General features: G+C 34.1%; 1 protein-coding gene across 1 annotated transcript in view; it reads left to right on the top strand.

Moving 5' to 3' along the window:
- The window catches only part of LOC143248194 (band 4.1-like protein 4A), a 60690-nt gene that overhangs the window by 35753 nt on the left and 11334 nt on the right, over positions 1–13603 (top strand). The window contains exons 3-4 of the mRNA XM_076496627.1: positions 10848–10968; positions 12376–12463. Of these exons, the coding sequence (XP_076352742.1) occupies positions 10848–10968; positions 12376–12463 (209 nt within the window). The remainder of the gene's footprint in view (positions 1–10847; positions 10969–12375; positions 12464–13603) is intronic.

Genomic DNA, 13603 nt, shown 5'->3' with positions numbered 1-13603 from the left:
AGTACAAATACACTGAGAAACACACAAAAACTTACACTTCTCGTACAGTCGCCGTGATGAAATAATAATCAGTGATGACGAGAAACCCACTTGTTGAGAAATTTATATGCAAAAACGGCTCGTTTGGGCTGAGAAAACACTTTACATAGAAGAGCGAACAACGTTTCGACCTTCTTCGGTCATCGTCAGGTTCACAAAGAAAGAGGTAACTGACCGGAAGCTGACCACATGTTTGAAAGGGGTTGTGTAACTGTGTGTCGAAATGTAGAGGGCGGTATTAGATGTTTGAATATATAATTTATTATATTAATATAGGTATAAAGGCGTTCCTTTATATTGGTTTATTTTGGGTTTAAGTTGTTGTATAAGTAAGGCTTCTTTAATTTTACGTTTGTTTATGTTTGTTTCTTTATTTAATATTTGAGTGTTTTCTATGGTTATGTTGTGTTTATTTGACTTGCAGTGTTCGAAAACGTGTGAAGGTGACTTTTTATGTTCTTTGAATCTGGTTTCCATTTTTCTACTTGTTTCTCCAATATAGAAGTCGTGGCAGTTATCACATTGTATTTTATAAATAATGTTGGTGTGGTGTTTGTCAGTGTAGTTTTTACATAGTATAGACCTCAGTTTTGTGCCGGGTTTTTGAATAAACTTGGTATTAATTGGAATGTCATATTTTGTTACTAATTTTGCCAAATGTTGGTTATTTGTTTGCTGATGTCGGGAATATATGGTATACAGCAGTATATGGTTTCGGTTTTGATTCGTGAGCTGTATTTACTTTAGTTGGTTGATTTTGCTTTCTGTCTAGGTGTGTGCGTATAATGTTTTCTACGGTTTGTGGAGGAAACTTATTGATGTTGGTGAAGTATTGTTTTATTTTGTCTAATTCATCGTTAATTTTATCTGGTGAGCATAGTTTTATGGCTGTGTTTATTTGGTTTCTTAGTATGTTGAGTTTTTGTGTTGTTTCATGTGCTGAGTCCCAAGGAATGTATAGTCCAGTATGGGTGATTTTTCGGTGGATTTCTGTTTGAAATTGTGTATCAGTTCTTGTAATTTTGAGGTTAAGAAATGATATTTGATTGTTTTCTTCCTGTTCACATGTGAAGTTGATGTTGGGATGTATAGAGTTAATGTGATTGAAAAATTAAGTATGTGTTCTGTAGATTTGAATCCCGCAACCGTGTCATCTACATATCTATACCAGTATAGTGGTGGATGTAATGCTGTGTTAATTGCTTGTGTTTCAACTTGTGTCATAAAAATATTGGCTAGAACTGGTGATACTGGGTTGCCCATGCTTAGGCCGTTTGTTTGTATATAGTTTTGGTTGTTGAACATGAAGTTTGTCTTTATCGTGGTGAATTCTATGAGGGTTGCTAACTGGTTACTGGGAATTTCTATAGTTGGGTTAGGGTCTCGGATATAGAGTTCTAAGGCTATCTTGCAGGCTTCAGTGGTTGGAACTTCTGTAAAGAGGGATATAACATCGAAACTGGCCATTAAGGCTTTATGATTAAGTTGATTTAGATTAGACTTGAAATTAAAAGAGTCTTTGATAAATGAGCTGGCTGATGTTACATATTTGGAGAATGCCCATGCTATGTATTTACCAAGGTTGTAATTAAACGATTCATATGTGGACATTATTGGTCGTAATGGACAATCTGGTTTATGAGGTTTGGGGATGCCGTATATTTGCGGTGTGCGTGAGTCGGTTTTACGTAGGTAGGAATAAAGTGTTTGTGAAATGGTGTTGGCTTTTTTTCATTTGTAGTAGTAATTTGTTCAGTTGCGTCTCGTGTGTCTTTGTTGGATTTGTGTGTATTGGTTTAAATTTGTTCGTGTCTGATAGGATGTTATTCATTTTTGGATGTATTCATTCGTGTTCATTATGACTATAGCGTTACCTTTATCTGCTTTTAGAATTTTATGTTTTTGTCTTGTTTTAGGTTTTTATGCAATTAATGTCTCTTTTGTAAGGTTGTTTTCAGTTTTCTGTTTTGTGAAATTATGTTGATGGTTTTGTGAGAAAATTCTTTGAAAAAATCGTTTAAGATGTTGTTTTAGGTGTTTCTGGAAAATATAAATTTGTAATTTTACCTGGGAAGGTTGGCTGTTGGATGTCAATAAAATTATTTAAGTTGTCTTCTTTCTGTTGGTTGTTTTGGTTGTTTCCTTGTTTTTGTTCTCTGTAGAAAGTATCACAAGTCTCCTGGCTAGGTCTTCTAAACATGTTTTTATTTCTATGGTTGGAATGTACCTAGGTGCTATAGCGAAGTTGAGTCCTTTGTTAAGTAGATGTATCTCGTCTGTGTTTAATTGACGGTCGGATCTGTTAATTATGAGGTTAGTCAACGGTTTGTCGTTTTGGTGTCTTTTCTGTTGTTTGCATCTTAGTTTTTCTAGTTTTTGTTGTGGCAGATCTTTTGTCTCTGTCGTTTTAGTATTGATTTGGTTTATGTTTCGTTGTATAAGTCCGTAAATCTCTGGTTTAATGCAGCATGCCAGTTGATGGTCTAGATTCATTTTTTGTTTTTGTAAGTCATGTAGTTCTTTGTATTTTGTGTTCAACATGGCTTTCAGTAGTTTTTTCTGTAAATTTTGATAATGTTTGTGTATGTATTAAAATTTTTTGAAAGTTTTACCTTTACAAAATTAGGGTTAGTTGTTCTTTTCTACATTGTTGAATAAAATAAATGTCATTTCTTCTATTAATAATTCGTTGGTTTAAATTTCTTAGTTTCTTAACGATCGTGTGAGCGTGTACTGTTAATAGTGGTGTACGGTATGCTAGTTCAGACATAATGGTAACAGGTAACAGGTAAGTACAAATACACTGAGAAACACACAAAAACTTACACTTCTCGTACAGTCGCCGTGATGAAATAATAATCAGTGATGACGAGAAACCCACTTGTTGAGAAATTTATATGCAAAAACGGCTCGTTTGGGCTGAGAAAACACTTTACATAGAAGAGCGAACAACGTTTCGACCTTCTTCGGTCATCGTCAGGTTCACAAAGAAAGAGGTAACTGACCGGAAGCTGACCACATGTTTGAAAGGGGTTGTGTAACTGTGTGTCGAAATGTAGAGGGCGGTATTAGATGTTTGAATATATAATTTATTATATTAATATAGGTATAAAGGCGTTCCTTTATATTGGTTTATTTTGGGTTTAAGTTGTTGTATAAGTAAGGCTTCTTTAATTTTACGTTTGTTTATGTTTGTTTCTTTATTTAATATTTGAGTGTTTTCTATGGTTATGTTGTGTTTATTTGACTTGCAGTGTTCGAAAACGTGTGAAGGTGACTTTTTATGTTCTTTGAATCTGGTTTCCATTTTTCTACTTGTTTCTCCAATATAGAAGTCGTGGCAGTTATCACATTGTATTTTATAAATAATGTTGGTGTGGTGTTTGTCAGTGTAGTTTTTACATAGTATAGACCCTCAGTTTTGTGCCGGGTTTTGAATAAACTTGGTATTAATTGGAATGTCATATTTTGTTACTAATTTTGCCAAATGTTGGTTATTTGTTTGCTGATGTCGGGAATATATGGTATACAGCAGTATATGGTTTCGTGGTTTTGATTCGTGAGCTGTATTTACTTTAGTTGGTTGATTTTGCTTTCTGTCTAGGTGTGTGCGTATAATGTTTTCTACGGTTTGTGGAGGAAACTTATTGATGTTGGTGAAGTATTGTTTTATTTTGTCTAATTCATCGTTAATTTTATCTGGTGAGCATAGTTTTATGGCTGTGTTTATTTGGTTTCTTAGTATGTTGAGTTTTTGTGTTGTTTCATGTGCTGAGTCCCAAGGAATGTATAGTCCAGTATGGGTGATTTTTCGGTGGATTTCTGTTTGAAATTGTGTATCAGTTCTTGTAATTTTGAGGTTAAGAAATGATATTTGATTGTTTTCTTCCTGTTCACATGTGAAGTTGATGTTGGGATGTATAGAGTTAATGTGATTGAAAAAATTAAGTATGTGTTCTGTAGATTTGAATCCCGCAACCGTGTCATCTACATATCTATACCAGTATAGTGGTGGATGTAATGCTGTGTTAATTGCTTGTGTTTCAACTTGTGTCATAAAAATATTGGCTAGAACTGGTGATACTGGGTTGCCCATGCTTAGGCCGTTTGTTTGTATATAGTTTTGGTTGTTGAACATGAAGTTTGTCTTTATCGTGGTGAATTCTATGAGGGTTGCTAACTGGTTACTGGGAATTTCTATAGTTGGGTTAGGGTCTCGGATATAGAGTTCTAAGGCTATCTTGCAGGCTTCAGTGGTTGGAACTTCTGTAAAGAGGGATATAACATCGAAACTGGCCATTAAGGCTTTATGATTAAGTTGATTTAGATTAGACTTGAAATTAAAAGAGTCTTTGATAAATGAGCTGGCTGATGTTACATATTTGGAGAATGCCCATGCTATGTATTTACCAAGGTTGTAATTAAACGATTCATATGTGGACATTATTGGTCGTAATGGACAATCTGGTTTATGAGGTTTGGGGATGCCGTATATTTGCGGTGTGCGTGAGTCGGTTTTACGTAGGTAGGAATAAAGTGTTTGTGAAATGGTGTTGGCTTTTTTCATTTGTAGTAGTAATTTGTTCAGTTGCGTCTCGTGTGTCTTTGTTGGATTTGTGTGTATTGGTTTAAATTTGTTCGTGTCTGATAGGATGTTATTCATTTTTGGATGTATTCATTCGTGTTCATTATGACTATAGCGTTACCTTTATCTGCTTTTAGAATTTTTTATGTTTTTGTCTTGTTTTAGGTTTTTTATGCAATTAATGTCTCTTTTTGTAAGGTTGTTTTTCAGTTTTCTGTTTTGTGAAATTATGTTGATGGTTTTGTGAGAAAATTCTTTGAAAAAATCGTTTAAGATGTTGTTTTAGGTGTTTCTGGAAAATATAAATTTGTAATTTTACCTGGGAAGGTTGGCTGTTGGATGTCAATAAAATTATTTAAGTTGTCTTCTTTCTGTTGGTTGTTTTTGGTTGTTTCCTTGTTTTGTTCTCTGTAGAAAGTATCACAAGTCTCCTGGCTAGGTCTTCTAAACATGTTTTTATTTCTATGGTTGGAATGTACCTAGGTGCTATAGCGAAGTTGAGTCCTTTGTTAAGTAGATGTATCTCGTCTGTGTTTAATTGACGGTCGGATCTGTTAATTATGAGGTTAGTCAACGGTTTGTCGTTTTGGTGTCTTTTCTGTTGTTTGCATCTTAGTTTTCTAGTTTTTTTGTTGTGGCAGATCTTTTGTCTCTGTCGTTTTAGTATTGATTTGGTTTATGTTTCGTTGTATAAGTCCGTAAATCTCTGGTTTAATGCAGCATGCCAGTTGATGGTCTAGATTCATTTTTTGTTTTTGTAAGTCATGTAGTTCTTTGTATTTTGTGTTCAACATGGCTTTCAGTAGTTTTTTCTGTAAATTTTGGATAATGTTTGTGTATGTATTAAAATTTTTTGAAAGTTTTACCTTTACAAAATTAGGGGTTAGTTGTTCTTTTCTACATTGTTGAATAAAATAAATGTCATTTCTTCTATTAATAATTCGTTGGTTTAAATTTCTTAGTTTCTTAACGATCGTGTGAGCGTGTACTGTTAATAGTGGTGTACGGTATGCTAGTTCAGACATAATGGTAACAGGTAACAGGTAAGTACAAATACACTGAGAAACACACAAAAACTTACACTTCTCGTACAGTCGCCGTGATGAAATAATAATCAGTGATGACGAGAAACCCACTTGTTGAGAAATTTATATGCAAAAAACGGCTCGTTTGGGCTGAGAAAACACTTTACATAGAAGAGCGAACAACAAAAAAAAAAACCTAAAAAACATAAAAAAACATAAAAAACAAAAAAACATAAAAAACCTAAAACAAGACAAAAACATAAAAATTCTAAAAGCAGATAAAGGTAACGCTATAGTCATAATGAACACGAATGAATACATCCAAAAAATGAATAACATCCTATCAGACACGAACAAATTTAAACCAATACACACAAATCCAACAAAGACACACGAGACGCAACTGAACAAATTACTACTACAAATGAAAAAAGCCAACACCATTTCACAAACACTTTATTCCTACCTACGTAAAACCGACTCACGCACACCGCAAATATACGGCATCCCCAAACCTCATAAACCAGATTGTCCATTACGACCAATAATGTCCACATATGAATCGTTTAATTACAACCTTGGTAAATACATAGCATGGGCATTCTCCAAATATGTAACATCAGCCAGCTCATTTATCAAAGACTCTTTTAATTTCAAGTCTAATCTAAATCAACTTAATCATAAAGCCTTAATGGCCAGTTTCGATGTTATATCCCTCTTTACAGAAGTTCCAACCACTGAAGCCTGCAAGATAGCCTTAGAACTCTATATCCGAGACCCTAACCCAACTATAGAAATTCCCAGTAACCAGTTAGCAACCCTCATAGAATTCACCACGATAAAGACAAACTTCATGTTCAACAACCAAAACTATATACAAACAAACGGCCTAAGCATGGGCAACCCAGTATCACCAGTTCTAGCCAATATTTTTATGACACAAGTTGAAACACAAGCAATTAACACAGCATTACATCCACCACTATACTGGTATAGATATGTAGATGACACGGTTGCGGGATTCAAATCTACAGAACACATACTTAATTTTTTCAATCACATTAACTCTATACATCCCAACATCAACTTCACATGTGAACAGGAAGAAAACAATCAAATATCATTTCTTAACCTCAAAATTACAAGAACTGATACACAATTTCAAACAGAAATCCACCGAAAAATCACCCATACTGGACTATACATTCCTTGGGACTCAGCACATGAAACAACACAAAAACTCAACATACTAAGAAACCAAATAAACACAGCCATAAAACTATGCTCACCAGATAAAATTAACGATGAATTAGACAAAATAAAACAATACTTCACCAACATCAATAAGTTTCCTCCACAAACCGTAGAAAACATTATACGCACACACCTAGACAGAAAGCAAAATCAACCAACTAAAGTAAATACAGCTCACGAATCAAAAAACCACGAAACCATATACTGCTGTATACCATATATTCCCGACATCAGCAAACAAATAACCAACATTTGGCAAAATTAGTAACAAAATATGACATTCCAATTAATACCAAGTTTATTCAAAACCCGGCACAAAACTGAGGTCTATACTATGTAAAACTACACTGACAAACACCACACCAACATTATTTATAAAATACAATGTGATAACTGCCACGACTTCTATATTGAGAAACAAGTAGAAAAATGGAAACCAGATTCAAAGAACATAAAAAGTCACCTTCACACGTTTTCGAACACTGCAAGTCAAATAAACACAACATAACCATAGAAAACACTCAAATATTAAATAAAGAAACAAACATAAACAAACGTAAAATTAAAGAAGCCTTACTTATACAACAACTTAAACCCAAAATAAACCAATATAAAGGAACGCCTTTATACCTATATTAATATAATAAATTATATATTCAAACATCTAATACCGCCCTCTACATTTCGACACACAGTTACACAACCCCTTTCAAACATGTGGTCAGCTTCCGGTCAGTTACCTCTTTCTTTGTGAACCTGACGATGACCGAAGAAGGTCGAAACGTTGTTCGCTCTTCTATGTAAAGTGTTTTCTCAGCCCAAACGAGCCGTTTTTTGCATATAAATCTTCATAAATCACCTAAGTTAAATGTATTTTCTCACAAACCTCATAGCCTCATATATAGCTCCCATCTTTCCCCATTGCTCAGCAATAAGTCTGACTTATTACGTTAAATAATGGATTTGATACACAATAATTGTGTATCAATAATTGTGTATCACACAGATAACGTTTTGTGTAGCTTTATGTTTACCTATATTGTAAAAGTTGTGTAATTGTTTCTATGGTGAATATGGATTGGTCCTATGGTAGAGCTCTCCATTTTGGAGTTACTGCTCTGACTCGAATCTGTGCAGTGCTACAAAATGTCCCTCGCACTTTAATCTCTATGTAAGTTATCAAAATGACGGTGATGATTGTTACTAGTGTGCTATTTTCTCTACGGTTAGTGTTTCAAAACTGTGGACGACGGCAAGTAGTCTTAGCAGAGTTGCCGTAAATACAAATACTGTCTTTCTGGTTTTTGTACTTGTTTGTACGTTTCTGCTTTTTATGTGTATATACACGCATTAGATATAAACTTATCTGCTACGTGCATCTATGAATTGGCAAAACATAATTATTCGTCACATCTAAATTTCAAAATGTCTTTTTATTAGTGATAATTTTAATATTTCTCTAGGAAGTGTTATTTGCATGACCTACGCCACAAGGTGGCCTAATAATTATTGGTTTGAGTTTCAGAATTCGAGAAGTATTTTGTTTGTTTGTTTGTTTTGGAATTTCGCACAAAGCTACTCGAGGGCTATCTGTGCTAGCTGTCCCTAATTTAGCAGTGTAAGACTAGAGGGAAGGCAGCTAGTCATCACCACCCACCGCCAACTCTTGGGCTACTCTTTTACCAACGAATAGTGGGATTGACCGTAACATTATAACGCCCCCCACGGCTGGGAGAGCGAGCATGTTTGGCGCGATTCGGGCGCGAACCCGCGACCCTCAGATTACGAAGCGCACGCCTTAACGCGCTAGGCCATGCCAGGCCTCGAGAATTAACTTTGGATAACACATTTCATTTGTGGGCGTGTAGTAATAGTGACACTGAATATTCTTATTTATTCAAAAAGCCGTATAAAACTCTATTAGCAGCGATTGCTGCTACCTGGATTGGCTGCCTTCTTCTTGGTCAGTAATTATTCAGTCCACGTACGCATAAAGTGAAAATATATGCTGTTTAGATTGGAAATTACAAATCCAAAGCGTTATTTATAACCATTATTGCAGTTGTTACTTCTTCTGGCAGACGACAGCTACCCCAGATTAAAATTTGGAATGCAAAAGGTAAACTATATTTGAAGAAAAACTTAAACAAATAGCCATTTTCTAAGTTTCTTTAGGCTTGTCGTCCCAGTTCTTATGATTCATGCTTTGCTGTATATGTTTTTTATTTAATTTCCAACTAACTGAACTCTCTTCTTTAGAAAGTTCTAATAATATGAAATTGTAGTAATTCACACTTTTAATCAAATGAAGTGGTTTATTTGTCGCTTACTTCAATACGCTAATAACAGTGCGCCAAGAAAATGGAAGAACTTTGGTACAGTTTCCGAGTAAAAGTGACAACATAATAAGAAACGTTAGCATGAAAGACATTTTTTTTTCTAATGAAGGATAAACACCGTTCTAGTGGCTTCTGTTGTTGAGCAGGTTCTTTTGAATTATTTGGTAGAAAAGAGAATACAAATATCAATCCATTTACTGGAAACGAACTTGTTTTAGTCCTTAGACTACAAGTAACTAGTGTTGTCTTAGTTCACAATAGATTCTAGTTCAATAAATTCACGTGCTTGCTAATTTATCTTGGGGTACACAACAAACAAAGTATCTTTCACTACAACGTTGGTAACACAAACTTAATATCATAAAACTCTAATTGGTAAACAAAATCAGTTAAATAATAACCCATTATTTCAGACTTAGTGGGGCCCGGCATGGCCAGGTGGTTAATGCACTCGACTCGTAATCTGAGGGTCATAGGTTCGAATCCCCATCACACCAAACATGCCCGCCCTTTCAGCCGTAGGGGCGTTATAATGTGACAGTGAATCCCACTATTCGTTGGTAAAAGAGTAGCCCAAGAGTTGGCGGTGGGTGGTGATGACTAGTTGCCTTCCCTCTAGTCCTACACTGCTAAATTAAGAACGGCTAGCCCTCGAGTAGCTTTGCGCGAAATTCACAATAAACCAATCAGACTCAGTGTAACTTGCTAACAGATTAAAAAATTAGTACTTATTTACTTTAGTCTAATTAGCTTCTTACTGTTCAAACTGCTTCGAAATCTTTGGAGGAAATGTCAGACTTTAAACCACGCTGAAGATAAACCTACGTCTGAACAGATATATAAATGAAAAAACACATCCAACAACAATACAAAAGTAGATTTATATTGTACAGAGACACCTTCCATATTAATAATACTTAAAATTGCACGACACGTGACATATATTTTCAGAGATCCGTCTCTTCGATGATTTGGAAGAATTAATTTGTATTGAAAATGTTTCTAACAAAAACAATACATTTGCAAAACTCTCAAACCAGTATAATGGTTTATATTATTAACTTGATCACTGAAATAAAGTCTTACCTGTAATCTTAACATAAAAGAGATCTCAGTCTATGTATTATAACTTTTTATACTAAAAATAACGTCATTAGATAAGGTAGTTTTTCGTTTACAAATATTTTCACACAGCTACTAAAGCTCTCACCTTACAGACTGGAAGGAAGGGCACTGAATGACTATTCTTTTCTGACCTAATAGTGAGAATTGACTTTTACTCTTGTAACGCACTTGTGGCTCCAAAATGCGTTTTGTTTTGTTTCTTTCGATAACTGGACACGAAGTTTGAATCCATAGGTCCATAGTCTAGTGTTCTAATCACCAAGGCCCCATTAGACAAAAAAATGTATAACCAACCTGTTCTTCATTTTTCTTCTTTAATTTTAAATCGACTTCAGTTTCTTCTTATTTTTACGTATTTTATTATGACTAAGATTATCATATCTTATGAACATCCAATACTAACCATCACACGCGTTTTGGTTATATTTGTATTATCTTAGTTAGTGTTTTTTTTTAATATAGGTAATATTACTCTTGCAGCTGAATTAGGTGACTATGACTACAGAAGGCACCACTCAGGGTATATTTCAGAATTCAAGTTCCTCACTCATCAAACAGAAGAGTTGGAAGCTGAAGTTCTTGAACTGCACAAAGGGCTTGTGTGAGTAAGCTCTCTCGCACTTGTTGAAATACGCATATTTAAGGTTCAGTAAAAGCTGAACTATATATGTTTTGGTCTCGTAAGTTGTATTGAATATACAGCACTAGATATCGTTTTTTTATTTCTAACTTCGAGTTACCTTTACACACTTTATAAAATATACTTGTTATAATTTTGTGTGATGAAAGCCAAAGTAGCGAGAGAACACTTATAAACGTAAAACAAGTTTTGATTTATTCTATTTTGAGGGATTTTTTCATAACTAATATTAGCATATATTACTAACTATCAGTGATGGTTGTCAATTTGTTACCTATTTTTATTTGTATTTTTGATGTGATTAATATAATTTCTACAATTGTACAGCTGAATTACATGGCTATGATTGTGGAGAGTGGGTATTAGAATAATACGATATTATATATATGAAGATAGGTCAACACATATAACATACGTAGATAGTAAGAAATGCTGTGTTAGCTAAATGTTTTAGGTTTGGTAAGCCACTGAAACATTCATGGGATGTAGTTAAATTGTATTTTTCACTTTAATCCTGAAAGAAAATTTGTCCTTGCCATAGTATCCAAATGCACAAACGTATAATAAAACGAGAGAAATAGTGTAAAATGTTTACACAAACAAGTTAAACTTCATATTTTAAAGTCGTACCCTAGCCGCATGCAAAATGAAATATCTTCATCATAAGTGGAGGGATACTAGAATAATTAATGGGTTGGAAATTTGTGGAGGGATACTAGAATAATTTGTGGAGTGGAAAGGTTGTGGAAGGATGCTAGAATGATTTGTGGAGTGGAAAGGTTGTGGAAGGATACTAGGATGATTCGTGGATTGGAAAGGTTGTGGCTCTAGAGATACTAGGATGATTCGTAGTGTGCAAAGGTTGTCATACAAGAACAGCTTAAGATCTCTGCTAATGCTTTCTATTGAAAGTAGAGGAGCTAGAGAGGATCTGATTGAGGTGTTCAAAATTGTTAAGGAAATATATAATGTTCATTCATCATCTTGTGTTTCATACTTATTGGCGAGAATGATAGGACTAGGAGACACAAACATTGATTTTGATAGGATAGGAGACATCTTTAGCTAAGAAATATTTATCTTTCTAACAAAATGGCTAGTTTTTAAAATGGATTACCTTTAGATATAGTTGATGCGGTTAGTTTAAGGAAGATCTAATAGACGCTTGAATGAAAAGGACTGGCTTTGGGTGTGTCATTTTTATTTAAAAGTTTACTCTAGTGGATGGAACAATCAAGATGGAATAAAAGGTTTTAAATTATATATATACACAGAGAGAGAGAGAAGACATGTTGTGTAGTTATGCTAACATATAGTATCTGAATTTCGTTCCAACATTTTCTTTGATAATATTTCTTATTTCCATAGAGGTCAAGAACCAGCAACAGCGGAACTGAACTTCTTGGAAAGGGTTAAGTGGCTAGATATGTACGGAGTTGATCTTCATCCTCTTACGGTAAATGCTGGTTGTTTTTTTTATATTATAATAGTGTTCGAGGTCCGTTGTTACTAATATCCAAAGTTAAACAAAATCTATAAAAGTTACAATATATTTTTTTTTAAGAAAACACAAACCACAACGATTGCAGTGGAAAAAAGCATGAAACAACTTTTCATGTTTAGTATTCGATAACATATCAGACTGGAAGATTAGATCAGTGATCATTAACAATTTGGATGCTAAAAGGCTGGATGAATACATGGAACATTACTGCAATGTATTTATAATGAGCGTTTGGGCCTTGTTCCGCACCACATTCGAACTGTAACACTTCCACAAAGGTCTCAGCACCTAATGACACATTCACATGGAATGTAACAGATTTCTTATTTCTGCACAAATTACAGCAGAAATGAAAGTGTTAATTACCCGTAAATTGAGCGTCGCATGTTACGTAAAATCTTGAAATTCGTAAAAATTCATATTGCTCAAAATTTATAAGTTGTTATATTACGTGGTTGGTGAAATTGGAAAGTATTTGAAATCAAATTCTCTATTGTAATAATAAAAATCTAGTCATTAATATATAAAACATCAAACATACGATATTAACCTTTCAGTGTACGTGTCTTTAGATTGAAATCTGTTGAAAACTCTAACAAATATGAAGTCAGACTATCATATGTTAATCTGGGTAATTTACTCCTCATGTCTAAATAAAGATCTTTGTCTATGTAATGCAGAGACATTCGTTTTAAACTCTGGTTCCGTAGATGTTATTAGTTACATGTTGTCTAGAAACTCAAACCTTTAAATTACAGTCAAATATGAATTAACATATCGATTCATGTATTGGTAAATACTAATAAATTAGAAGCATTTTACATTAAATAATATTGGAATCAATCACTCGCCTACACTAATATCATTAGGTAGTTTTTCAAATAACTTAAATAAATTAATTATTACATTATTATATAGGTTCACAATATCAAATATATCTAATCTATAACGATCTGTCTTGCTTAATAGAAGAACAATCAATCCTACCGCTTTACAAGTCTCGCCCAGCATGGTCAAGTGTTTAGGGTGTACAATTCGTACACTCGAATTCTCGCCCCATCAACCATAGTCGCCCTTTCAGCCATTGGGTAT

This window comes from Tachypleus tridentatus, chromosome 4 (genome assembly GCF_004210375.1).
Source record: "Tachypleus tridentatus isolate NWPU-2018 chromosome 4, ASM421037v1, whole genome shotgun sequence".
Classification (NCBI taxonomy): Eukaryota; Metazoa; Arthropoda; class Merostomata; order Xiphosura; family Limulidae; genus Tachypleus; species Tachypleus tridentatus.
The sequence above is the reverse complement of the archived record's forward strand: the minus strand, read 5'-3'. Positions and strand labels throughout refer to the sequence as shown.